General features: G+C 51.7%; 1 protein-coding gene across 3 annotated transcripts; it reads right to left on the bottom strand.

Annotated features, from left to right (window-relative positions):
- Positions 1 to 32: 32 nt before the first annotated feature.
- Positions 33 to 26,807, bottom strand: Supt5h (SPT5 homolog, DSIF elongation factor subunit). 3 transcript variants are annotated; one of them, XM_028859129.1, is made up of 30 exons: positions 26,699 to 26,807; positions 26,386 to 26,469; positions 18,735 to 18,897; positions 18,044 to 18,109; positions 17,503 to 17,514; positions 17,030 to 17,099; positions 16,845 to 16,913; positions 16,688 to 16,753; positions 16,462 to 16,492; positions 16,108 to 16,176; positions 11,833 to 12,084; positions 10,237 to 10,326; positions 10,069 to 10,139; positions 8,852 to 8,957; positions 8,617 to 8,710; positions 8,395 to 8,531; positions 6,284 to 6,439; positions 6,063 to 6,209; positions 5,046 to 5,192; positions 4,833 to 4,958; positions 3,809 to 3,893; positions 3,458 to 3,568; positions 3,285 to 3,387; positions 3,054 to 3,181; positions 2,860 to 2,965; positions 2,349 to 2,507; positions 2,075 to 2,243; positions 1,777 to 1,980; positions 458 to 553; positions 33 to 375 (listed from the first exon to the last, which is right to left on the bottom strand). In XM_028859129.1, exons 2-30 carry the CDS (start codon positions 26,458 to 26,460, stop codon positions 229 to 231), a joined length of 3,255 nt encoding a protein of 1,084 aa, XP_028714962.1. In that variant the 5' UTR covers positions 26,461 to 26,469; positions 26,699 to 26,807; the 3' UTR covers positions 33 to 228. The 3 variants fall into 3 exon arrangements, with proteins under 3 accessions (XP_028714962.1, XP_028714963.1, XP_028714964.1); XM_028859130.2 differs by having other exon boundaries at positions 26,713 to 26,785; XM_028859131.1 differs by lacking the exon at positions 17,503 to 17,514.
- Positions 26,808 to 27,004: the final 197 nt, after the last annotated feature.

Here is a 27,004-nt window from a genome sequence, read left to right as displayed (position 1 = left end):
CCCCCACCAACACACCCACACCCACACCCACACACTTTTCAAACAGCTTCTCTTTATTGAAAGACCTGAAGACAAAGGCAAGCTGGGGCAGCAGAAAGAAAGTGGAAACTTTTCTGAGTCTGCTCTGATGTCAGAGGATCAGGAAAGGAAGTCCTCCAGACCACCTCAGGGCTCCATGCTGGGCCCAGCAGGGCTGCCTGCTCCATGTTTGCACGGCACACTTGGGCTTCAGGCCTCCAGGAGCTTCCCCAGGAAGCGGAGGTTCAGGATCTTAATCTGCTGGTCTTCTAGGTCCATTCGGATGATGCCATCCTCACCATCAATACTCAGTAGGACCCCGGTGGCCTCTCGGTCCTCACCCAGAATCACTTTCACCTGGAGGCAACAGTAAGTGTCAGGCCCACCAACAGCTGCCATGCCCCTGTGCCGTCCTACCGGCCCCGTCCGTCCGTCCTACCTTGTTGTTCTTGGTGGGGGTGATGGGCTCCAGGTGCTCACTGGAGATGCTGACCACCTTCTCACTGTCTTTCAGGTACACGGAGCACATGCCTCCCTGCAGAGGGAGGACAGCCTGCTCAGCCTGTCCTGTCCCAGTGCAATCTGGAGCCCACCCTCCGAGCACCACGGCTATCGGGGTGAGCAGTTAAGGCCACTAAAGGACACACTAAAATGCAGCTAAGTCAGGTCGAAAGAGAGCCAGGCATTGGGGCACATACTTTAATCCCAGTACTCAAGAGATGAGGATCTCTCTGGATTCCAGGCCAGCCTGCTCTATATATCTTTGTTTGTAGCCAGGCTGGCCTCAAACTCAGAGATCCGCCTGCCTCTGCCTCCCAAATGCTGGGATTAAAGGTGTGTGCCACCAAGCCCAGCTTCAGGTCGCAGCCTCAATGTCTCCTCCAGAAAGTCCTCCCTGATTCACCAAAGTTGAGTACAGTGCCTCCTCAGTTCACTCTGCTCCCCAAGCCCTCTAGGCTTCTCGAGCCAATTCTGCCCACTCTGGGGACATATCTCTCTACCCCAACTCAAGCTGAGGTCTGTGAGGACAGGCTCTGGGGCTGATTGGTCCCTGGTGTTTAATCAATCCTATCAGAACATCTACTGGAGGGTTAACAAAGCCTTCCTATAGAAAGTTTGGCTCCTGAAGAAAAGAATAAAGGTGCTTTCCTCCAGAAAGTTAAACAGATGCACTGAGCACCCCCAGCCCCAAATACAGACCACGCTAAGGTTGACACTCAACTCTAGGCAACAGGTGGGTAACATGAAGAGCTCCTCAGACCCCTAAGACTCAGCCTGAGACAACAGCTGTTTTCTGAAGGCTGAAGGACTAGCCAGACAAGACTGGATGGAAGAAGACAGGGTGGCGTGTGCAAAGGGTGAGAACTCAGTGGGCCTCTGGGAGCTTGAGCCTGGGGGTGTCGATGCCTGGCCCAGGGGGCCACTCGGCACACTACTGAGTTCATCTTTCCAAAGTCACCACGCTCAAGTGTGCCAGGTGCCCAGGCCTGAGCTGTGAGCACATGAGGCAGAACTACCCATCCCCTGGAGTTACAGACACTCCCTCCAGCCTTCAGGATCTGTCCACCACAGCATACCAGACATTATAGTTGGACAGTTATAACTAAAACTATAAATAAGTAAGTCAGTTGGGGATAGAGCTCAGTGGTAGAGCACTAGCCTAGCATGTATGCGGCCTAGGGTTCCGTCCATAGCACCACAGACAAATTTAAGGAACTACAGAGTTGGGGGCCCTGCCCACCCCAGGACACTACTTACTGTGACACTGCGGATGACGCCTGTCTGCCCCACTACTTGTGTGTCCAGATAGGTATCTCGCACCTTCACCTGGATATCAGTGGTTACCCAGTCACTGGAGTTCTGTTCAATGCCTGAGCCTGGTGTATGTGGGTTGTAGCCTCCAGGAGAAGGAGCTCCAGGGGTCATCGGACTGTAGCCAACAGGGCTGGGGCTGGGACTGGCCTGAAGGAAGAGGAATGAGTGTCTGGAACAATCACGGCCTGGCCATCCCAACTGAGGCCCACCTCTGTCCACAGACTTCTGTGACATGGCATACCTGATAGGCCATGGGTGAAGGTGTGGGGTGGTAGCTGGCCGGGGAATGGGTGTTTTGATAGCCTGCTGGGCTTGGTGCCACTTGGTGGTAGCTCTGAGGGCTGGGACTGGGCTGGTAGGACCCCTGTGGAGAGGGGGCAGCGTAGGGGGAGAACTGGTCCGTGTTGTACCTGTAGACAGAAGAAAGGGGTGTTAGTACCAACAGAAAGGGTCAGAAGGTAGGGCGGTGGGCAGCTGTGTGCAGGGCTTTTCGGGCTCGGCCCTGGTGGACTCACATGGCTGGCGTCCCTGGTGTCTGCGGGTTGTACTGTGGATTGACCTGGGGGGATGATGGGTCTGGGTAGCCGGGTGTTTGGGGATTCGGGGTTCCCCCATATGCCTGTGGGGATGGGGTGGGCTCGTCGTCAAAGGCATACTCGTATTCCTCCTCAGCCCTGGTGGGACAGAAGTCTGTTGAGAATGACGGGCGGTAACAAATCTGACAATGCTTGTAGAACAGCTCTCCACACGGGATCCTCGACTGAGGCAACTGTGCTCTGACAGAAGCCCAGACAAAGGCTTCTTGACACTAAGGCAATGCCACAGCTGAGTCGATGGTGCAGAGGGACAAGGCTGCCTGCTCCAGACCGCACCCCTGGCAATGTCTCCAGCACAGAGTAACTGGATGTTAGGCTGCATGTGATGCGGGCAGGACACTGTATTCCCAGCCTGCAGCAGTCACCACAATATTCCAACACAACTACTCACACCCTGGCCAACACAGCCCATCCTAAAAATGGCCCTCACCTGGAAGGTGTGTTTGGGTTGTTGGGGTCCCAGGCCCCACTCTGAGCAGGAGTGCGGCTCCCATCATGCAGAGGCGTCTGTGAGCCATAATGTGGAGTGCGGCTACCTGGATAAAGTAAAGAAGCATGCTCTTCATTCTGTCCTACTATTTGCTGAGCGTTCTGCTTCATCCCTAGTGTTGTGGACATACTTACCATCCTGCAAAGGTGTCTGGGAGCCATACATGGGTGTTCGGGAGCCAGAGCCGTACATGGGTGTCTGAGAGCCGTACATGGGTGTCCGTCCATAGGTGGAGGCCATGCCACCTGGGCGCTGGGAGTCACTGTGGACACAGCAGGGTGGGGGTGGGTTCCTAGTATGCCTATGCTGTCCTCCCTGGGCCCAGCCATCAACCCCACACTGGTCTCTCCCAAGCCCAAACGTACACCGTGGTGAGCCGCTGGCGGTCTACAGAGATGGTCTGGCAGGTAGAGTGCAGTTCTACTCGGGCCGTGGATTCCGTGGCATCCTTCACCACACCAATGTAGCCTATGAGGAGTCAGGCAGTCAGGTGGGGGACTCTCCATCACACCCCTGCCTCCCTGCACCCATAGCTCACCTTTGTAGGGTCCCTGGGAGATGCGCACAGTCTGGCCTATGAGCTCGTTATCTCTTCGCCCTCGACCCCTGCTCATGCCACCACCTGGGCTTCCAAAGCCACCATGCTGGCCTGTGGGTGGAGGATGTCGTGGGGCCTCAGGAATTATGCCTCTTTCTTACACTGTGCCCACAGCCAGGACACCCTCAAACCTCTCTCTACCAGCTTCAGCTGCCCAAGAGGGTTAGGGGGCCCCTCCACCCACTCCCTAACCCTGAGGCATTTCCTTGACCCCACTCTGGGTCACAAGGCTCTCAAGCTGACCACTCAAGGCTCCCCCATTCCGACCTCTGAACTCTGACCCCATCTCACCTTCAGCACTGGGGTGCATGGGGCTGCTGATCCGGGGACTCATAGGAGTGAAGCCACCAACAGTTAAATTGGTCACATCCCGGGGCTGGGAGAGGGATAGAGAGTGAACAGGCAGGCAGGACAGAGGTGAAAGGCTCCGGTCCACTCCCTACAATGACTGGCCTAGGTTCTGCTTGCAGCGACCATCCATGCTTTTTCCAGGAACAAAGCCCCATCTCCTAGGTGAGGAAGTGCCACCTCTCTGCCTCTGTAGGCCTCTCCAGAAGAGGCCTGGGTCTCCCCTCACCAAGATAAGCACTTTAACCAAAATGAGTCAGAAATTTAAGTCCCTAGTGACATAAAAACACTAGCCAGGGGTAAAAATCACCATATCTGCAGGCACTGGGGTCACCTGTTGGCCCCGATTTCCTTATTTTTGAGACAAGGTCTTGTGTAGCTCACCCTGGCCTTGACTTGCTGTGTAGCCAAGAATGATCTTAAGCGGAACTGCCTCCGCCTCACTTCCCAAGTGCTGGTACTGCAGGTGTGTGCTACCACAGCTTGCTCCAGATTTCCTTTCCCATATCTGGCCCTGCACAACTTCCCTGCCAGTCCTGTCTCAGAGCCTGGGCAATGGCAGCTCCTGAGTAACCGGTGGTTCTGGATTCCTTCACCCTGATTTCTGCTGTAACACACACATCCTCTATCTCAACCAGTGGTCCCCTGACCCTGTCTGTGCATTGTACCATCACTTCTGGGAAGAGGGGCACACAGGAAAGGAAGCCCCGACAGTGAGACCTGTGGCCACTTCGCTTTCCCCTGTATCCTGATGAATCAGCTGCAGGAGAGTGGAGACTTTATCTCCTTTGCAGGTACCCCAGGGTGTCTAGTACCCAACATGCAACCCACAAAAGTGACAAATGACAGGAGAACAGCTCAAAACCCCAAAGAAACCTTTCTTACCTTCCCCAAGGACTTGGCAGTGAGACCTACTCTTAGTTCCCACCAGCCTGGTCTCCCTCTCCTGGGGCCCTGACGTTCTTACCTTTGAGCCCCCCGCCAACACCAGGTGTCGTGCCTTGCAGACAAACATTCCGCCATTCTCCACCAGCTTCTTGCAATGCAGGAAGGCAAAGCTGCGATACAGATGGCGGATCTCGCCCTCTCGGCCCTGGGCAGAAGGGGGGTCACATGCTGGGCAGGGAAGACCCCATCCCAACGCTTTCAGACTCGGCAAGAGAGCAGTGCTGACACTTACTGAGTGAGGGCCGTCGATGACCTTGACAATGTCCTTCACATGGATGTTGTTCTGATCGGAGTCCAGGGCCACAGCAAAGCGGTTGTCCTTTTTCTGAGTCACGGCCTGGTGCCTGACAGTCACCACCTTCCCATGCATGTTCAGAACCTTGGGGGGAAAGGACGCAGAGGACAAAAGGGGATGAGGTGATGTGAGATGAGCTGTCCTTTCCTCAGGGGAGACAATCCTGAGATCCCGAGCCCTACATGGCATCCTGACTGCATGAATGTGGAGCAAAGTCAGAGCACCAAACACCAGGCCCTCGGTCAATCACAAACATTCTAGATCATTCCAAAAGATCCTTTGGAAGGTTGTGGGGTAGCTCAGTTCAGGGTGCTGGCTTAGCATGCACAGAGCTCTGTGATTCCCTGCACCACGTAAACTGGACATAGTAGCAAACGTCTGTAATCTCAGCACTCAGCGTGGAGGCAGCCACATGGGAGAAACAAAAGGCACTTTGGGAGGAGACTACCTTCCTGACTGAGCATCAGGGGCATGGGAGGAGGAGTCCACCGATGATCCACCCCTGCTAAACTCTTCACACACTTCCCTCTGAGAGGAATACTATCTCAATTCCTACTTTACAGTGGCCCCAAGAGGGTAAGTCATGAGGCCAGGGTCACACGGGACAGAAGCAATAGAGCTGACAGACTCAGGGTCCTAGGTGCTATGCTAACGCAGACGTGGGGGTGGGGGAGGGGAGGGCAGAGCTGTGGCAACTATAGCATGCTATCTTTGAAAAAGCACCAAATACTGAGACATATATTCAATTCTCAGCCAATGAGGTAGATCTCCACCTAACTAGGTGTGAGACTTGAGGCAGACAGGAAAAATGACAGGCCACTTGCCAGCATTACAGACAGGCTTCAGGAGCCTTACCAAGTCTAGAAACCAGCACAATCTGTAAGCTTGGTCCCCACGCTCTACCACCTCCTAGGATGGGGGGCTCTCGGGACAGGAGTGAGCGTAAAGACGCACCTGGAAGGTCTCTCGCTCTAACCGCACGATGACACCCACAGTGCGGGGATCCAGCTGCACCAGCTCACCCCACTCATGCTGGCCCCCGACATCTACACCTGAGGCTGTCTCTGAGCAGAGCTGCAGGTCCCGGGGAAGCACCTTCAACTGTGGAGAGAGTGGAAGTGGTGAGGCAGGCCCCAGAGAATTACCTACTAGGGTCCCCTCTTCCAGGCACCTACCTCATGCATGGTGAGGTCCGAGAAAAGGATGACAAAGTTCTCCTCCACCCGCACAATGAGACCTGTGTCACCCTCGAATCGGCCAGCAATCACTTTTACATGGTCCCCCATCTTGAAGTACTTCCGAAGTTCCTGGGCTGGGAACTCAAGCATGTCCTAGGAGATGTGGCCACAGGGACAATAAGTACGTAAAAGAAACCATCATCACCTGCCCTACTCACCTTTAGCATCACCTCAGTCTCCGCCGAGACCCTGCAGACCCACTGCAGCTCCCTATCACCCACCCACCACCGGAGGCCACCTGAGAAGACACCTGCACGGCTCCTGTGGAGCCAGCTGCCCCAGGCAGGGCTTTGAGCTGGGCAGCCCTCTCCCACGGACAGGGCCTGTGTACCACATGTGCATGCCTGAACACACATGCAGCTTGTCCTCAGATACATGGAACTCTTGGACCAGTAATTTGTTTGATGCCATCCCCTAAGCCCCAAACACTGCATGCTGGCACCGACAACTCGTCATACATGTGCACGCACACATGCAAACACCTGTGACTGAACACAGGCACTGACCTCAGGTTACTCCACAGTCAAACCCTAAACCCAATGAGACCCAGACATGCCACTCCTCAGAAACAGCAAAGGCAGACAGACAATGTCATTATGCCACGACAGACTGGAAGTCAGTCCTTCAACAACACATCAGGAAACAGCCCATGACGAGACCTAGTGACTGCAAGCCAGTCAGCTACTAGAGAGGACCAGGCAGGAGGATCACAAGTTCAAGGCTGGCTTGGATAAGTTAGCAAGTTTCTGACTCAAAAAGTAAAAACAGAACCAGTGAGATGGCTCAGTTTGGGTAAGGGAGCTTTTTGCCAAGACAGACAGCTGGAGCTCTGTCCCTGCCCTTCTTCCCCATATACATACACAGTGATTAAATACAATTTTTTAAGTAAAAAGGCTGGGCATGGTGGCCAATGCCTTTTTTTTTTTTTTTGGTTTTTCGAGACAGGGTTTCTCTGTGTAGGTTTGCGCCTTTCCTGAAACTCACTTGGTAGCCCAGGCTAGCCTGGAACTCACAGAGATCCGCCTGGCTCTGCCTCCCGAGTGCTGGGATTAAAGGCATGCGCCACCACCGCCCGGCCGGCCGGCCAATGCCTTTAATCCCAGCACTTGGGAAGCAGAAAGCAGGTAGATTTCTGTGAATTAAAGACCAGCCTGGTGTATATATTAAGCTCCAGTCCAGCCAGAGCTACATAATGAGTTCTTTTCCAAAAACAAAACAAAAAGAGAGAGAGAGAGAGCGAGAGAGAGAGAGAGAGAGAGAGAGAGAGAGAGAGAGAGAGAGAGAGAGCGCGAGCGCAAAGGGGATCAGCAAGATGATTCAGAGATAAGGGAGCTCAAGCCAAGGGAACAGACTATGACCTCCATGTATGCGCTGTAGTATCTGCACACACAAAATAAATAAATGTAAAAACCACAAAACAGAAGAGCACCAGGCAGTGGTGGTGCACGACTGTGATCCCAGGCAGAGCAGGAGGTCTCGGAATTTCAAGGCCAGCCTGGTCTACAGAGCGAGCTCCAGAATACAGTGAGACCCTGTCTCGAAAAACCAAAAATAAAAATAAAAAAATAAATAAATAATGGAGGGGGTACACAAAAAGAATATAGTCCAGTGGTAGAAGCCACCAGTGAGGGGCTGGGGGTGAGGCTAAGAGACAGGGCATTTATCTAGCATGTGTAAAACCCTAGGTCCTGCGCATCACACAGGCACCCAAAAAGAAAGAGGGGGGCATCCCTTGGGTGCATTCTTCCTCTCCTCTAAAAAGCCACACACAGAGGTACACATCACTATCAGGTTGTCCTTCCTTGTAAGCAGGACAGCCCAGGCCACAGCATGTACCCAGAAAGTTCCCCACAGACAGGCAGAATCAGGCCTGAGAAACCACCTGACCCCTGCCGAACTCCCCCGTCACAGCACACAGGCCTGAATACTCTCAGCAGACCATCAGCACAAGGAGACACAAAGAGGTCCAGACACGTCCTCTCGGGCAGAACCACTGCCCTGCACACAACCTGCCGCGAGCAGACAAGCCAGTCCTGTGATGTCGTCACCTTGAGGTCCTCGTGCTTGGGCATGATGGTGATCTTGTTGCCGTCCACGCTGAGAACCTTGCCCTGCAAGTTGATGAGCTCACCCTCGCACACCTCCACATTGTCCCCGGGCTGGAAATTGTGTTCCCGCTCCTTCCCTGAGGGAACAGTGCAGGGCTGACTGGACAGCAGTCTCCAGGGCCACCCTCCTCCACAGCCAGGGGTGAGGCCAAGACCAGATACCTGTGCCTTCAGTCACCACCTCCAGGTCAATGCCCTCAGGCTGATCTTCAAACTTTTCCAGCTCCGACAGGGTGGGCTTCACACCCTCTGTAATCTGAGACCCAGGCGAAGGGAGGAGAAGGACAGGGGTCAGTGTTGCCGCCAGCGAGTCACTGCCCAGGACAAAGCACTGGCGACCAGGCTCCGGGAAAGGCACCCCCCCCCCCCCCCCGTGAGCACTGCCCACTGGACTCACCACGGCGGACATGGCGAAGCTCTTGAACAGAAAGCCCTTCCGGCTGTAGCGGTTCCCCTCGAAAATGAGGAAGTCACCGTCGGAGGCAACATCGCCCCCTAAGGACCTACGGTTTGGGGAGAACAGAGATGCTAAGGGTGTGTGCGGTCCTCTTCCTGAATGGAAAAGGGGTTCAAGACCCTCCAACACATGACTTGGGTGGCTTAAATGACTTCACAGCCCACAGGCCAGCTAAATGAAGGGACTCCCTGCCTTAGTGATCACCCGCTGCTGCTGTCCCTACCTCCCAGCACAGGGAGTGCTGGGCACACAGCAGACTCTCGGGAGCAAGAGTCCCTGCACGTTCTCAGCTGTGCAGACACCCCCAAACCCTGGGACATCAGAAGCAGGGCCTCATTCTCTAGCAGAGGGAAGGTGGACTCAGGACAGCTGAGAGCAAGGCTGACCATGATCCCAATGCAGGCAGACAGGAGTCGATTCTGTTCCTTAACTCTAACCCAGACTTGTCAGGCTCCCTCATGCTGCATACAGGGTTCAAGCAACTTAGCTTAGGCCCCCAGTACAGAAAGATGGTGGCCACTATAGGAAAACGTTTGAGTGGCTGTTCCCTCAGCCATCTTTGCCACGTGGTGAGTCTGGCAAGGGGAGCAGTGTGCTGATGGGCACTGAGGGGGGTCCCCTCTGCCCTCTGCTGAAGCATGGCTTAGTGGTGGAGCATGTGGACAATGTGCCCAGTGCCCTACGTTCCACCCTAGCACCAAACCAAAAATCTGCCTAAGGGCCCTTACACATAGCGGGTTCCAGAGCGAGACTAGAGAAAGCCGTGTCCCCTCTCGTTTGCCCATCACCAGGAACCCCAGCCAGTCTTAAACACACACACAGAGTCAATGACCATAACTCTGGGAGACTGGGGGAGTGCATCACCATTAGCAACATGCAACAGACTGACATGTGGCTTGGTGGTAGAGTGCTGACTGAGCATGCATGGAACCCACCACTCAATCCTCAGGACCAAAGGAAGAAAAGGAAAAAAAAAGAAAAGGAGGGAAAAAGTCTGCAGCAGAGGAAACTGAGATCCGAAGAAAGAAAGTGCCTACCTGAGGCTAGACTGCCCAGCCACGAGCTCACACACCTGAGGGGTAATGTCCCTAAAGAGGACACCAAAGCACACTGTGCCACACAACCAACAGCCAAGGCTGGTCCCTAGGCATGCTCACCTGATCTTCTCAGCATCAAAGAGCCTCTGCGGAGGCCGCTTGAACTTCTTCTTTTTGGCAAACCAGTCTTTCTGTGGAGAACAAGGGCCACATGTGGGAGAGGTGAGGGAGGAGGGCTGGCTACCAGCAAGGATACAGTGTCCCCAGCAGGCACCACGCTTGCAGTACCAAGCTCATGCGGGCTTTGATGCGGTCATAGTCGATGCGTGGGATCATCTTGAGGGAGATTGTGTTCTGGCTGGGTTCAACGTAGTCCACCTGGTGGAAAACAGCAGGTCAGCAGGGCTCATCTGGACTTCAATGACCCTAGCAACCTGAGAGGAAGGTACTAGAGTGGCCAGAGAAGGGCATGGTAGAGATCTGCTTGCTCCCAACTCCCAGAAGCCTCTCTGTCTTGACCAACACTTCTTAGCACCGGAAATGAACACATACCACCTGCCTGCCTTCCTTCCCCACTTGGCTGTCTCAAAGGTCCCACAAACATAGGACCACAGCCTAGTAATGGCCGTTTCCTCCAAACTGCCCCCTTTCCCATAACCTCCCACTCTATTCTGCTTAGGCCACAGCCTAGGGTAATTTTTCAAGGATGACCCTGGACTTCTGACTCTCCTCCTCTACCCCTTGAATCCTGGGATTCTAGGCATGAACCACCAAGCCTGGTTTTATGCAGGGCTGAAGACTGAAGCCAGAGCCTCCACATGCTCGGCAAGCACTCCACCAACTGAGCGCCATTCCCGGCCCTTTCTTTCCCATTCCACCCACCCACCCAAATGCAGGGGATCAAACCCACAGCCTCATGCAGGCAAAGCAGGCAACTGTCAGCTCAGAAGCCCTGGCAGTCCTTCTCCATTCCTTCATTCTTATGCACTCACAGGTCCCCGCAGCTATGGATGTTAAGATCCCAATCTTGCCAGCTGGGGGAAGCAGTAGAGCATTTGCCTAGAACCTATCAGTGGGCCTTGGGGTGTGGCTCAGTTGAACATTTGCCAAGAATGTGTGAGGCCCTAGGTTCACTTGCCATCACATAAGAAAATTTACAAATTGGACTACATTTCATAGAACCTTCCCACCTCCACAGTGACGCCAAAGACTTACAAGCCTTTAATCTCAGCACTCCAGAGGTAGAGGCAGGCAGATCTCTGAGAGTTTGAGGCCAGCCTGGTCTATATATAACTTCCAGGCCAGCCAGGACTATATATTAAGATTCCGTGTAACAAAACAGAAGGACCTACAATGAACCATGAGGCCTATCACCTCCAAACTCAGCTCTGTGTCTCTCACTACCCGCTCTAGACATCTTGATTTTATTTATCCTGTGTGTGTGTGGCGGGGGAGTCTACATGTCTACCTGCATCATGTTGTGCCTGGTTCCCTCAGAGGCCAGTGAGCATCAGATCCCTGAGGATTGGAGTTACAGAAGGCTGTGAACCACCACGTGGTACTGGGAATTAAACCCAGGTCCACTAGAAGTACAAACCAGTGAGCCATCGCTCCAGCCTTGTCCCAGGCATCTACCTCGTGTGCCTACCACCTTCTTCCTCACACAGCCCATGTGGCTCATCACCACTCCCTTTCCTCAGTCTTTATCAACTTGCCTTTCAATGTCCTAGCGACAGCCATCACCTCCTGTGTGCTCAGAGCTAAAGCCTCACCTTGCCTCCCCACCCTGAGGGAAGCTCTGTTCTTGGCTCTTGGAAAGGAAAAAGACAAAAAACAGGCAGTGTACAGCAGCCTGGCCCACTCATCTGCTCCGTCGGCTCCCACCTGAGCGATGTCGTCTTTGTAGATGCCACGCTTGAGGCGGACCCAGGACTTTGGCTTCAGGTTGGCCACCTCCTTCACCACCTTGAGTACATCAGTCATCTCCTTGATAGGCACCATCTGCTGGTTCCAGTAGCCAAGCCGCAGGTTGCCCACACCCTCAATGGCCTGCTTCACATGGGTTTGCTTGTAGGCCTCCACATAGATGTAGCCCTTCACGTGCTCTGGGGCAACCACTGACTTAATCTGCAGGGGCTGGAGACAGAGGTGGGAGAGGGGATGAGGAACACAGCTGGCCAACAGTCAGGACCGCTGCCACTCCCGGGTTCCTCCAGAGCCGAGTCTGCGGGAGCCCATCACCAAGTGGCACAGGGACTGGGATGGCCACAGCGATGAGAATGGAAGCGGGCCTCCAATCCTTGTTCCTCCTGCCTCCACCTCCCAAATGCTGGGACTGCAGATGTGCATCACCAGGTCTGGTTTTATGCAGTGCTGAGGACCAAGTCCAGAACTTCAGGCACACTAGGCAAGTACTCTACCAACCAAGTCACATCTCCAGTCCTTTCGTTTTTTGAGATAGTTTCTCATGGAGCTCAGGTTGGCCTTGAACTCCTAATCCTCCTGCTGTAGTCTCCCAAGTGCTAATAATTCACATCTGGCTAAAAGGTTTTTTTGTGTGTGTGTTTTTAAAACCCAAGGAGGAGAATGAAGGGGGCTGGCCGTTCCTCTGGAACTCTGCCCAGCCTGGCGAGGTTCCTTGATCACCCTTTCCTTCCTGTCTTCTCGGATTCTTTTCCCCAGAGACATCCTGAGGACCCCACCTGTCACACTGGCTGATCATGTCTCTGAGGGTGGGAGAAATGTCAGTACCCTCCTGTTTGGAACTGAGGAAAGCATGAAGTATGGCCAAGGCAGGCAGGTGCTGAGGGCCAGACCCTCTTTGGGGGTTGTGAGTGGGTCCTCCTTCTGCTGCTGTCCTGCAATCCATGACAGGTGGGGCGTGGGGTACACAGACATTGGGATACTTGTATTCTTTTCTGTTTGTTTGTTTGTTTTGTTTTTCGAGACAGGGTTTCTCTGTGTAGTTTTGGTGCCTGTCCTGGATCTTGCTCTGTAGCCCAGGCTGGCCTGGAATTCACAGATCTGCCTGGCTCTGCCTCCCCAATGCTGGGATTAAAGGCGTGCGCCACTACTGCCCAGCAGGATATTTAATCCTGTGACATTAGAGAGGCTCCTGCCTGAGGCGGGCCAGCCCCTCCTCCTCTCGGCTACATTCTTGTTGCTCAGACTATATTTCAATTAAAAGAAAAACAATCTTCTTACCATGCCAAAATATATATATGGCCAGGTGTGGTGGCGCATACCTTTAACCCCAGAGCTGGGGGAGGGGGGGCTCCCAGAGGCAAGCCAATCTCTGAGCTCGAGGCCAGCCTGGTCTACAGAGTGAGTTCCAGGACAGCCAGGGCTACACAGAGAAACCCTGTCTCGAAAAAAACAACAACTGGGCCAGAGAGATGGCTCAGAGGCTAAGAGTGCTGGCTGCTCTTTCAGAGGTCCTAAATTCAATTCCCAGCGACCACATGGTGGCTCTCAAACATCTATAATGGGATTTGATGCCCTCTTCTGGCCTGCAGGCAAACATACAGAGCACTCATACCTAAAAAAAAAATACATAAATAAATAAAAATTTTGGCCAGGTGGTAGTGGTGGTGCAAGCCTTGTAGTCCCAGCACTTGGGAGGCAAAGGCAGGCGGATCTCCATGAGTTCGAGGCTAGCCTGGTCTGCAGAGTAAGTTCTAGGACAGCCAGGACTACACAGAGAAACCCTGTCTAAAAAAACCAAAACCCAGCTGGAGAGATGGCTCAGAGGTTAATAGTATGGGCTGATCGGTTGGGAAGAGAGAGGACAGGGGAATCCATGGCTTATATGTAAAATTAAATTAATTATAAAATAAAAATAGCCGGGCGGTGGTGGCGCAGGCCTTTAATCCCAGCACTCAGGAGGCAGAGCCAGGCGGATCTCTCTGAGTTCCAGGCCAGCCTGGTCTACTGAGCGAGATCCAGGAAAGGCGCAAAGCTACACAGTGAAACCCTGTCCCGGGAAAACCAAAAAATAAATAAATAAAAAAAATTAAAAAAAAAAAACCAACAAGTTAGACCCAGCCATCCCACTCTTGGGCATATACCCAAGAAATGCTGATTCATACCATAAAGATACATGCTCAGCTATGTTCATAGCAGCACTATTTGTAATAGCCAGAACCTGGAAACAACCTAGATGCCCGTCAACGGAAGAATGGATGAAAAAAATGTGGTACATATACACAATGGAGTATTCTCAGCAGAGAAAAACAATGAAAGCATGAAATTTGCAGGCAAATGGATGGAACTAGAAAAAATCATCCTGAGTGAGGTAACCCAAACCCAGAAAGACAGTCATGGTATGTACTCACTCATAAGTGGATTCTAGATATAAAATAAAGAACAATCAGACCACAACCCATAGAACCATGGAGGCTATATATATAGCATGGAGGTCCCTAGGACGACTGTGGCATATAATAAATTTCGGTTTTACTCAATTATTGAAAAAAAAAAAATAGCCAAACAATGGAAACACATGAACTATGAACCAAAGGCTGAGGGGGCGCCCAGCTGGATCAGGCCCTCTGAATAGGTGAGACAGTTGATTGGCTTGATCAGTTTGGGAGGCAACTAGGCAGTGGGACCGAGTCCTGTGCTCATTGCATGAGTTAGCTGTTTGAAACCTGGAGCTTATGCAGGGACGCTTGGCTCAGTCTGGGAGGAAGGGACTGGACCTCCCTGGACTGAGTCTACCAGGTTGATCGCAGTCCTCGGGGGAGGCTTTGCCCTGGAGGAGGTAGGAATGGGGGGTGGACTGGGAGTAAGGGGAGGGAGTGGGAGGGGGGAGAACAGGGGAACCCGTGGCTGATATGTAGAACTGAATGGTATTGTAAAATAAAAAAAAAAAAAAAATGGACTTGGCTCAAATTTCATCAGCTCTCCCACTAATATAAAAAAAAATTTTAATTAAAAAAAAAAAAAAAAAAAAAAAAAAAACGGGAGGCAGAGCCAGAGCTCTGTGAGTTCGAGGCCAGCCTGGGCTACCAAGTGAGTTCCAGGAAAGGCACAAAGCTACACAGAGAAACCCTGTCTCAGGGGGGAAAAAAAAGTAGTACTGACTGCTCTTCCAGAGGTCCTGAGTTCAATTCCCAGCATCCACATGGTGGCTCACCACCATCTATAACTGTAGTCTCAAGAGATCCAATGTCCTCTTTCTGGTGTGCAGATGTACATGCAGACAAAGCATCTATATACATAAAATAAATGAATAAATAAACCTTAAAAAAAACCAAAAACACTAAAGTAAAAACAAAACAAAAATTATGATTATTTATGTGTACATGTTTCTGTAGTTGTGTCTAAGGAGGTCTGAGAAGTGTCAGATCTCCTGGAGCTGAGTTACAGGCAGTTGTATAATTGTGAGTGCCTGATGTGGGGACTATCAAACTCCAGTCCTCTGCACAAACAATATGCATCACTAACCACTGAGCCATCTCTCTAGCCTGGCAAAAAAGTTTTAATTTACACATAGACAGACAGACAGACAGACAGACGCACGCACACACTAGAGAGATGGTTCAGTCAGTAAGAGCATTTGCTTCACAAGCATGAGGGCCTGAATTTGGATTCCTAGCATACATGTAAAAGCCTGGGGGTAGGGAGATAATGGAATGAGACGGAAAGATCTCTGGGGTTTGCCAGTCAGCCAACCTAGCAAAAAAAAAAAAAAAAAAAAAAAAAAAAAATCCAAGTTCAGGGAGACCCTATCTCAAGAAATAAGGCAGTGACCAATAGGAAAGTTATGTGATATTCTCTCTGGCTTCTTCATGAATGCACAGGTGGGCGTACCTACAGACATCACATGAGACTGCATATGCATACACCCCAAAACAAAACAAGGGCTGGAGAGATGGCTGAGACATTAAAAGCTAATGTTCACAACCAAAAGGGCAAGAGTTCAGTTCCTATGACACACAGCTGTTTCTCCAGCTAAAAACAAACACCACCAACAAAAACGAAGTCCCAGGAAGGCAGAGCACCCCAAAGTCCAGGCAGTGGTCTTATTCTCTTGTTCTAGTTCATCTGTTCACCCAGTCACTGCACAGCTCTGCGTGCCCAAGGGCACCTAGTGCCTATGAATGTCTTTGCACCTGGGCTCAACCAGTCTGCCCCCCACCACCACCCCCGACTCACCGTGTCTGTGAACTGGTAAGCGATGAATTTGCGCATCAAGGAAATCGCTGTGGCTCGTTCCTCCCCAATCTGGAAAGAGAGGTGGATTTGGAGACCTGAAGAGCAAGAGAGCAGGACACAGGAAAACTGACAGGAAAAAGGAGAGGCAGGGGCAGGCGGAGGGCAGGAAGGTGAAGGAGGAGAGATGGACTGCAAGAAAAGACACGAGGGCGATGAGAGCAGAAGGGGGGAGGGGCAAACGGTGGACAGAGACAGGAAAAGGAGCACAGACAGGCGGCTACAGGACCAGGGACTAGTGCAAGAAGATCCAGAGATGTACGTCCGCCCACAGCAGCCCAAGGCCAGAACACGCACCTTACACTTGACAGTCCACAGGTTGGGGTCCCTATACAGCACAGGATAAGGAAGACAAGGTTACCCAAACTGTCTCCTCCGTAAGACATGACCCACACCACCTGCCCCTCCAGCCAGGGCCAGCTCTTAACTCTGCACACCGAGTTCTCACTTCCCCGCCCCTCTGTGTGTCCACAGCCCATATGGGGTCCCCCTGTGGCCTTCCACCCTTCGCCCACTCTCTTACTTGACTCCCGGGAGCAGCTGCTGCTGGGTGATGTCATCTGAGAGCTCATCAGACCCTCCATACACCCTAGAGGGAGAACAGCAGTGGGAAGGAGGGGAGCCCCACCAGACCACACTTGCTTTCCACCTAGGGCCACCTGCGCCCCCCAGGCACTTACGTCTCTCCCACAGATGATTTAGCGTATTTCTTCATATAATACTCGCCCAGTTCTTCTTCTCTCTGGTCCCTGGGGTACCGAGGGGAAAGCAGTCATGAAGGAAAGTGGAGGACTGGAGGGCAGGCTGGCCTGCCCCACATCTGTCCAGGAAGCTGGGTGCCACCCAGGTCTCCTCATTTACTTACCTCCAGAGATTCTGCAGACGGCGAGCCCCAGAGCGGTCTTCATCCAGGACAACGTTATCAATATTGGAGGCTGGAAACAAGAGGCACGGGGAGTCAGGCTGGGAAAGGGCTTCGGGAGTTCAGGGGCCAGGCCTGGCCCCAGGGCAGGAAGACGCCTGGCTGAAGCTGCCCCACCGTCCCCCACAGCTCTGTCCTACTCAACTCCCTGCTTCTCATCGCGTGCTCAGGGATGGGTCCAGTTGCTGGGGGGCATCCATCAGTCCTCCATCTCACAGTCACCATCTAAGCACGCCCTGAGCTCCCCCATCTCATACTCCTGCCTGCACTACATCTAGGCCTATGGACACAGAATGCATAAGCTTCCTAGGTCAGACACCCAAGACTGCCTATCCCTGTACCCCATGTAAGTCACAGCCCCAGGGCCACACAGGATATGGGAGGAGAGGCACAGACCACACTTGCCCAGTTCTTACCTTCAATCTCTTCTACTTGGAGGAAGAGGAGAAGGTGGTGGTGGTGGTAGTGGTGGTGGTGGTGGTGGTGGTAGTGGTGTGCAGGGTAGACAAAGTATGAGCCAAATTATAGCAGCGAAATCAACCAATGGGTTGGGGCGGAGGGAGGGACACAGGAAGGTCAAAAACCAAAAGTAAAGGCCAGGCACCAGGTGGGTGGGGAGAAGCCGAAATGTATGAGGTGCACAGAACGGAAAATAACAGGGAAGGGGCACTGGCCCAGCAAGTGGGGGGTATTGTGGGGCAGAGCCCACCCACCCTACACCCCACAAAGGGATACCCAGAATCCTCTCCCCACAACACACCCACACAGCGGTCCCCGCCCCCACTCATGGGCCTCAAAGGAAAAGGGCTGGGAGCCGTCTCTCTGGCGAGGACAGAAAGAAGCAAGTGAAGAGTGAGGGTTGGGGTGGTTGCAGGGATGGGTGGGGAGGGCTTAGAAGACACCCTCCCAGGCACAACCCCCGCCCAACATGATCTTGCAGGCAGGTCCCACACACACCTTTCTCCAGGATGTCTTCAGCTCCATCTTCCCACTGGTCCTCATCCTCATATTCATCATCCACATCTGCAATGGGAAAGCCAGGCAGTCAGCGGGATGAGAGGTGACCTCAGGACAGCAGCTCCAAGAGAATGAAACATCCTCTGAGAGACAAGCCTCAGAAACCCAGACCTGGACACGGGCTCAGAAAGGCACGGCATTCTTTACCCAAGCTCGTACCACAAACGGAGGTGTCACGTGGATACACCTGTTCCTAAAGGCCAGTTCCCCCACCCTACCCTAACCAGACATATCCCTTCTAAAAAAATGACAACCAGAATTGGCATGGTGGCACACATCTGTAACCCCAAGCATTCTGAGCCAGGCCCCATGGTGAGGCCATTCATCCCAACTACATGAGAAGTTAAGCAGAAAACTGCAAGTTCAAGGCCAACTTAGGCTACACTGTCAGTTCAAGGCAAGCCTGAGCAACTTAGCAAGACCCTGTCTCAGAATAAAAAGTAAAAGAGGGTTGGGAGTATGCCTAGAGTCCACCGGTGAGGCTCTGGGATAGGGCTCAGAGGGGGTAATTCTTTGGAAGAGCCGATCCCCACCACCTCATATGCATGCACACACACAAAGCGGGAGGCACAGACGCCTCATGTCTGTGTCCTCTTCAATTTGCCCAATGCTTCCAGGCCCTATGACATACCAGCCTCGTCCAAAATGAATCCCCCATGGCGTGGTTTCTTTGGGGGCCGGTCATCATCTTCTTCCTCTTCCTCCTCATCGTATTCTTCTTCCTCCTCCTCCTCCTCTTCCTCAGGCTCCTCTTCCTTCTCACTGCCTGCTGCACTCCGTCGTTCATCCTCGGCCTGTGGGGGTCACGCAGGGCTGGGGCACCAGAGTTCTACTATCCCCAGTCCAGAACCCCTGACGTCACACACACACATCCAGACTGCCCTCATCTCTGTGTTTCCTTAAGAGTCTGCTCCTGACTCCTAGATCTGTCAGGGTTTAACACCCACCAATGGATGTCTCCCGGGGTTCCCTGCAATCCCTCAACATGCTATTTATCCTGAGCAATCAATCACTTCGTGTGCGTGTGCGTGTGTGTGTGCGTGTGTGTGTGTGTGTGTGTGTGTGAGAGAGAGAGAGAGAGAGAGAGAGAGAGGGAGAGAGAGTCATTTAGTAATGCAGATTGCCTTGGAACTCACGGCGTAACCTAGGCTGGTCTTGAACTTGTGGCAGTCCTTCTGTCTCTGTTTCCCAAGTAGTGGATTATAGGTGTAAACCCCCACAGCTGGCTTCCACTCACCTCTTCAAAGCAGCTTTAAATGGACCTAAAGCTCTGTCTAGGCCCATCATTGCCCCTCATCCCACACCTCTCTCACTAGGCCATTTACCTTCCATTACATCAGCTCCCCCATCTGCTCTGATGCCCCCACACGCCTCTACTTCTCCACGTTTCCCAGAAACAGAGTCCACCGCCCCCATGCAGCAGCCTCTGGGCTGTCTCCCTAGATATCCTCTGAGTATGCCAGGCCAGCAGTCTCTGTGCCCCAAAGTGTCCACAATACTGTTACCATAGCCATGCTGTCCAGCTCCCTGAAGGCACCAGATCCTCACCCTTTCTGCCTGTGAATGTCACTGCTCTGATCCCTCCCTATCAATACATCCCTCCAGCACTGGATCCTTGCCTTGGCCTCCTCAGGAGACCCCTGGGTTTCTAATCCCTGTTCTGTAGATGGATTTTTCTTTGAGTCACCAGCTCACAAATAACTACACAGGGACTAATTAATTATGAAAGCTCGGCCTTAGCTTAGGGTTGTCCCACTAGCTCTTATAACTTCAATGAACCCATTTATATTAACCTTTCTTTCTCATTCTATATGTCCAACTCGTTCTGCGTCTCTCTTGCATCTAGATTCATCTCTTCCTTTCTCTCCCTGGGAATCCCACCTATACCTCCTGCCTAGTTATTTGCCATTCAGTTTGGGTAGCTTTGTGCCTTTCCTGAAACTCACTTGGTAGTCCAAGCTGGCCTCGAACTCACAGAGATCCGCCTGCCTCTGCCTCCCGAGTGCTGGGATTAAAGGCGTGCGCCACCACCGCCCGGCGCCATTCAGTTTTTTATTACACCAATCAGCAAATATGTCTTCACAGTGTACAAATATCCCACAACACTGTTCTGTACCAGTCACAAACAGATCCACACAAATTCTGCTGCCCAAGCATTAACCTTAACTCACCACCTCAAGGCTTCCTCCATTTCCACATTGTTACAACCTATTTATCCAATATTTTTTTACTTCTGTTTTTTATTTTAAATCTGCTTATTATTATTGTGTGTGTGTGTGTGTGTGTGTGCGCGCGCGCTCACACCTATGTGGGTAAATGCCAGATATATGCAGGTTCCCTCAGAAAGTGTAAGATCCAATGAAGCTAGAGTTACAAGCAGCTGTGAGTCACCTGACCTGGATCTGGATGCTGAGAACCAAACCCAGGTCCTCTGGGTGAACAAGTGCTCTTAACCACTGAGCCATCTCTCCAGTTCATTTTTTTCTTTAAATTCACTTAATTCTTTCTAAATAGCTTAAGAGACAACAAGTAAATTAAAAATATATACATGCATACACACACACACACACACACACACCAACTCTGGGCATGATGGTACATGTATTTAATCCTTTCTCTCAGGAAGCCAGGCAAGTGGATCTCTGTGTGTTCAAGGCCAGCCTGGTCTACATAGTAAATTCCAGGCCAGCCAAAGCTATATAGTGTGACTCTGCAAGATACTGCTGCAGTCTATGGGCCGAGCCTTCTCCTGCAACACCCAGGCTCCACAATCTCAAAGAAAGATGGTCATGACACCAAAGCAGGTTCCAATCCAACGCAGAGCTGCAAAATTGCAAGGGAAGTAACACATACCCCACAGCATCAGTACAGCCTAGATCTTATCAATCTGCCTGAGAGCACCTCTAGTTGGGAAACCAGCAACTGACCCTGAACCTGAAGCTAGGCCAGTCAGGGCTACAAAATGCAACCCTGCCTCAAGAAAAGGAGTTAAAAAGATACAATGTATATACATGTAAAACTGACAAAAAATAAACATTGTTAAACAGAAAAGTAACTAATATGTATCCTATCTGAGTCAATATGTACATTTGACCTTGCTGGGGCTGAAGCCATGGCTCAGCAGTTACAGGCATATGTTGCTCTTCCAAAGTTCCAAAGTTCAATTCCCAACACTCATATTGGGCAGCTCACAATTGCCTGTAACTCTATTGCTAGGGGATGAGAACGCTCTTTTGTTCTTGAGGGCACACTCCCAACACATAGCAGCATACATTCACACACACACACACACACACACACACACACACACACACACACACAGAAAAAAATCTTTATTTTAACCTGGGTGTGGTGGCACTTTAATCTCAGCACTTTAGAGTCAGAGAGGCAGGCAGATAGATCTCTATGAATTTGAGGCCATCCTGACCAACATAGTGAGTTCCAGGAAAGCCATAGCTACATAGTGAGATTCTATCTCAATATATAAATAAATTTTTAAAAACCTCAAGCTGCGGGGGGGGGGGGGGGGGGGGGGGGGGGGGGGGGGCGGCGGCGGCGGCGGCGCACACCTTTAATCTCCGCACTCAGAGGCAGAGGCAGGCGGATCTCTGAGTTCAAGGCCGGACTGGTCTACAGAATGGGTTCCAAGGGGAGGGAAATCCATTAAAAAAAAAAAATTAACATTGCTCCATTCTATTTTAATTGCATGTTGAATTATAAATTTTATATATTTTATTAGTTGTTGTTATTACTTTGCCCACTAATAAATGTGACCAAAGACTTAAAAAACATACACATTTGCCTGAGTCTGATAATTCGTCCCCTGCCACGACTCCTTGGCAGGACTGGAAGGAAGCACACACCCTGCCCACTGCCACCCACTGCCAAGCTCTCTTTCCAGGGCCTTCCTCTCAAACAATTCCTCTAGGCGTCTTCTGTTCTGCACCACTTTGTACGATGTGGGTATTTTGGAGGTTTCTGTTTGGATTTGGGGTTGACAGGCTGGAACCCGGGGCTGTGACAATTGCTAAGCACATGCTCTATCATTGAGGGCAACCCCAGCCTCTAAAACACACTCTGCCCTCTCAGCAATGACACCCACCATACCAGTCCTTTTTATAAAGAGCTGTTCTAGGGTGTGGTCCTTGGTAGATGGCTCATACCCAAGGAGTATATAGCCAGCACAAACCTGGACTAGGCAGGTAATCAAATCAGGAAGTGGGAGGTGATGAGAAGGTGGAAGGTAGATTGTAGATTGGAAGGAGCAAAAAATGGAGGGGTAAACATCAAAATACACTGCATAAAGTTCTCCAAGAATAAAATATTGTATTAAAAAACCTATTCTAGGCCCGGGCGGTGGTGGCGCACGCCTTTAATCCCAGCACCAGGAGGCAGAGACAGGCGGATCTCTGTGATTTCAGGCCAGCCTGGTCTACAGAGTGAGTTCCAGGAAAGGTGCAAAGCTACACAGAGAAACCCTGTCTTGGGGATGGAGAGGTGGCTCAGAGGTTAAGAGCACTGGCTGCTCTTCCAGAGGTCCTGAGTTCAATTCCCAGCAACCACATGATGGCTCACAGCCATCTGTAATGAGATCTGGTGCCCTCTTCTGGCCTGTAGACATACATGCAGACAGAACACTGCATACATAATAAATAAATAAATCTTTTAAAAAAAAAAAAAGAAAGAAAGAAAGAAAGAAACCCTGTTTTGAAGAGAAAAAACAAAAAAAACAAAAAAAAAAAAAAACTATTCTAGCCAGGCATGGTGGCACATGCCTTTTATTCCAGTACTTGAGAGGCGGAGGCAGGCCGATCTCTAAGTTTGAGGCCTGCCTGGTCTACATAAAACCACCATTCTATGCCAGACTGGTCTACTGCCAACACTGCAAGAAAAAAGGTTATTCTTGGGCTGGGGATGTGGCTCAGTAGTAGAGTCCTTGTTTAGGATTCCCAGGCCTGGGTTAGGTTACCAGAACCAACGAAGAAAACACAGAAACAACAAAACCATCCTGTTGCAGGCAGCCTGCTCCCTTCACCCTAGGTGAAGCAGGCTCCTCCACCACAGCTCTGAACAGAGCCGCTAAAGGCTCAGGCAGCACTGGGTCCCCAGCACTGCCGAACCCAGAGCAAGCATTCTTAAGATGGCTTAAGAATATCTGCTTGAGCCGGGCAGTGGTGGCACACGCCTTTAATCCCAGCACTCCAGAGGCAGAGACAGGCGGGTCTCTGTGAGTTTGAGGCCAGCCTGGTCTACAGAGTGAGTTCCAGAAGCACAAAGCTACACAGAGAAACCCTGTCTCGGGAAAAAAAAAAAAAAGAATATCTGTTTAAGGGGCGTGGCTAGGCTTTCTCTGCTGTTTCCTCCCTCCCAGACCTCCACCATCACGGGTAGCATGCATGTTGCCAAGAAGGGCTTCTCCCTGTTGGTGCTGTTCTATCCCCGAGCTATCTATAACTCCAGTCCTGGGGGATCCAATGCCTTCTTTGCATTTATCGGCACATGGGTAGTGCACAAAAATACAGGCAGGCAAAAACACTCATACACAAAAAATAAAAATAAGTAAATCTAAAAAAAAAAAATCACCAACCTAGGTGTGGTGGTGGCCACCTGTAGTCTCAGCACTCAGGAGGCAGATGGGTCTCTTTGAGTTCATAGCCAGTTTGGCCTGGCCTACATAGCCAGTTCCAGGCCAGGCAGAGGTACAGGTAAGACCCTGTCTTAAAAATAAAAACACTGAGAAGAAAAAAAAAATGGATTTCCTGACTAGGTGACAACATCTCACACTGCAATTTTTTTATTTTCTTATTTTATATATTCTGTGTGCAGGCTCATGTGTGGGGCAACCTTCAGGAGTCAGTTCTGTTTCACCACGTGGATCCTAGAACTCAAACACGGGTCCTTGGACTTGGCAGCAGGAGCCCATACCCACTGAGCCATGTCACCAGGCCAAGCTTTCTAGGCCTGTCTCAAGCCATCTTGCCACTGTGTCCCTGGCTGGGTTCCAGAGAAGCCTTCTTCCCTGAAGCAAGGGCTCCTGACACAGCTGTATTCCCTGGGGTGCTGGACCACAGTCTTGGGTTTGTGTTCTGTTTTTTTGGGGGAAACAATCTGAGATTGTAAGCATGAACTGGAAGAGCCAAGCCATACAGTGAAAGACCCAGAGAAGACACCAAAGAACTCAGGAGCCTGGTAGGCAACACTGCACTGCTATAGTTCTTATTCTACGACACACTCACACTGCCGTCAACACCCCTGCAGGACTGTGTATCTATAAAACAATCTCTGCCTACCGACTTAGCTCGGGAAGGGAGGCTGTGAGCCCCAATGCCACACTTGGAGCCCCTGCTGAATGAATGAAGGGGATGAGAATGGGAAGCCAGCTGATCTTCACAGCAAGCAGCATACTGTTTGCTTGACAACCTAACTATCTACAGAACACAGGACAACATCTGGCCGCAGTCTTCAACAGCTGGGGCAGGCCTCATACCTCCTTGATGTCAACAGTCAGTAAGGAGGCGACTCCTGAGTCTGACGAGGTGCCCAGTAAAAAACCTCTGCAAAGAAGGAACCAGGGACCCTGGTCTCATTACCACCAGGCTACAAGTGCCAGCAGTGACCTGAAGCCATGAGTCACTAAGAGCTTGGAACAAAGGCTAGTCCTGTCACACCCCACACACACACCTGCTGCCCTACATTACCATGGCACCTCGATGCCTGCCTGGGAAGAGAGCACCAGCCCCAAAGGCACACAGACTGGCAACTAAATACCTACAGAGGACAAGCAGACCATGTAAGAAGTGGGTACATCAACGGAAACCTATAATCCTAAGCCTGATGCCCTCCATGACACCTTCCCTTTTCTAAACTCTGCCACGAGGTAATCACACTGATAAATGGCAACTGATATATGCCAGGACTGGAGAAAACCCACGTGTGCATAGAGCAGGCGGGATGGAAGTACTGCTTAGTAGGAGAGCACTTGCCTAGCATGCCTGAGGCCAGGGGTCAATCCCCAGTCCTGTAACAGGGGATAGCCACCTCTGAGCAGAGATGCTAGATAGACCACTTCTGTGCTGTTAGTCCCTTCTACTTCCCAATAAAGGGGACAGTGACCTGCAGTTTCAGGTTACTGCCTGGCAGCTGAAGCCTGATGATGACACCGGGGTCCCTAGTTCCTTCCTCGCACAGGTTTTACATTGTAGACAGTGAAATGTTTGAAACCACTGACAACTCACTAAAGAAATTAATTTAGGGCCCAGCCCAAGAACACGCACACGCACACGCAATTCTAAATTTAAGGGAATAGCAACTTAGTGGTAGAACTCCTACTCAGTGTGTACAAAGCCCTGCATTCTATCCCCAGAAACATTATGACTTGAATTCACACGTTTCCTATGTGCCTTGCACAGAAATTTAAAATAGTATTTTTAGTGTACCAGTGTTTTTGACTTTGACCTGTTACATTAAGTCAGGTGTGTAAATTTCCATTTGTGGCATCAATATAGGGGCTCAAAAAGTTTCAGATTTGCCGGGCGGTGGTGGCGCACGCCTTTAATCCCAGCACTCGGGAGGCAGAGGCAGGCGGATCTCTGTGAGTTCGAGGCCAGCCTGGGCTACCAAGTGAGTTCCAGGAAAGGCGCAAAACTACGCAGAGAAACCCTGTCTCGAGAAAAAAAAAAAAAAAAAAAGTTTCAGATTTTAGAACATTTCAGATCGTTGCTTTTCAGATTAGGGATGCTGAACCTGTGTGTCTTCTATGTATTGGCTACATTTATTCACATTAGCATTTCGTGTTCGCTTATCAGTTGTTTATTTACATTTTAAAATCTGTTAGCAGGAGCCCCGGGACAAAGAAGTGTGCCTGGCACACAGTAGGCAACACAGACACACTTCTGGGAGAACTGGGCACACCTAAAAACAGAAACACAAAAAATACACTAACAGCTGAAGCTGAAACTCGACGACAGTGTATCGATCTAGCACGACTGAAGCCCTGGATTCAACCCCAGCACGGCAAACAGCAATAGTAAACAAAGGGAAGCAAATCGGATACATGAATTTAAAAGCCAGTGACGTCTGAACACATCACCTAAGGCCTCGGTGTACTGGCGCACCCACCTTCCAGATGCTGTCCCTCTGCTCCCCCCTGACTTGCCCACTCGCCCACCTCTCCGGACCATCAGGAAAAGCCCAGCCGTCCCGAGCCTGGGCTCCGCAGGGGCCCCTCTGCCCGGGCCCTGTCCCCAGGCGCAACGTCTCCCCCTAGGATCGCCATCACTGACCTCGGCCTCCTCCGCCTCGCTGCTGCGCTCGCTGTCCTCCTCCTCGGAGAAGTTGCTGTCCTCGCTGTCCGACATCTTCCGCAACTGCAGAGGAAAACAGCGGCCTCAGCGCAGCCCGGAACCCGGAGCGCCACCCCGAGCCTCAGTTTCCCTGCAAGCTCCACTGGAGATGGAAATCCCCAGGCGCACTTCCTGCTGCAGCCTCGCTCGGGCAATCGCGAGTTCGGCCGACGCCAGCTAGCCCATGCCGCGGCCCCGGCCATCCCCCGCGCCCCCGTCGCCTCCGGCCCAGCGCCTCAGCAAACCCCCTTACCGACGGCTTCACACCTGAGGCTTCCGCGCCAGCTGCGGATCACACAACGCCTAGCTGGCCTGACGTGCTCTCGCGCGAGAACTGGCGCGTTAGGCTCGCCTAACGCGAGATTTCTCGGGGCCTGCCCTGAGGACGGCAGGTGGGGGCCGCCATCTTGGAAGTGGCTAACGTAGCTTAAGCGGCCTGTAGAGCCGCCATCTTAAGGAGGTAAAAAAAAAAAAAGACTTTCTTCGTAAACCCTGTAAGAGGTCAGAGGCGAAGAAACAGGAGACTCGCTTCACACCGCCACCCTCGGCGCTCGAGATC

This window comes from Peromyscus leucopus, chromosome 1, assembly GCF_004664715.2.
Source record: "Peromyscus leucopus breed LL Stock chromosome 1, UCI_PerLeu_2.1, whole genome shotgun sequence".
Classification (NCBI taxonomy): domain Eukaryota; kingdom Metazoa; phylum Chordata; class Mammalia; order Rodentia; family Cricetidae; genus Peromyscus; species Peromyscus leucopus.
This window is presented reverse-complemented; position numbering and strand designations above follow the sequence as displayed.

Bases quoted from the DNA above. Each gene is read 5' to 3' on its own strand.
- Supt5h (XM_028859129.1), bottom strand. From the start codon at position 26,460: ATGTCGGACAGCGAGGACAGCAACTTCTCCGAGGAGGAGGACAGCGAG. The intron at 5,193-6,062 runs GTGCGTCTTTAC...TTTCCCCCCAAG, and splicing joins TAGAGCGAGAGACCTTCCAG to GTTCTGAACATGCATGGGAA. The intron at 2,244-2,348 runs GTGAGTCCACCA...TTCTGTCTACAG, and splicing joins ACACCAGGGACGCCAGCCAT to GTACAACACGGACCAGTTCT.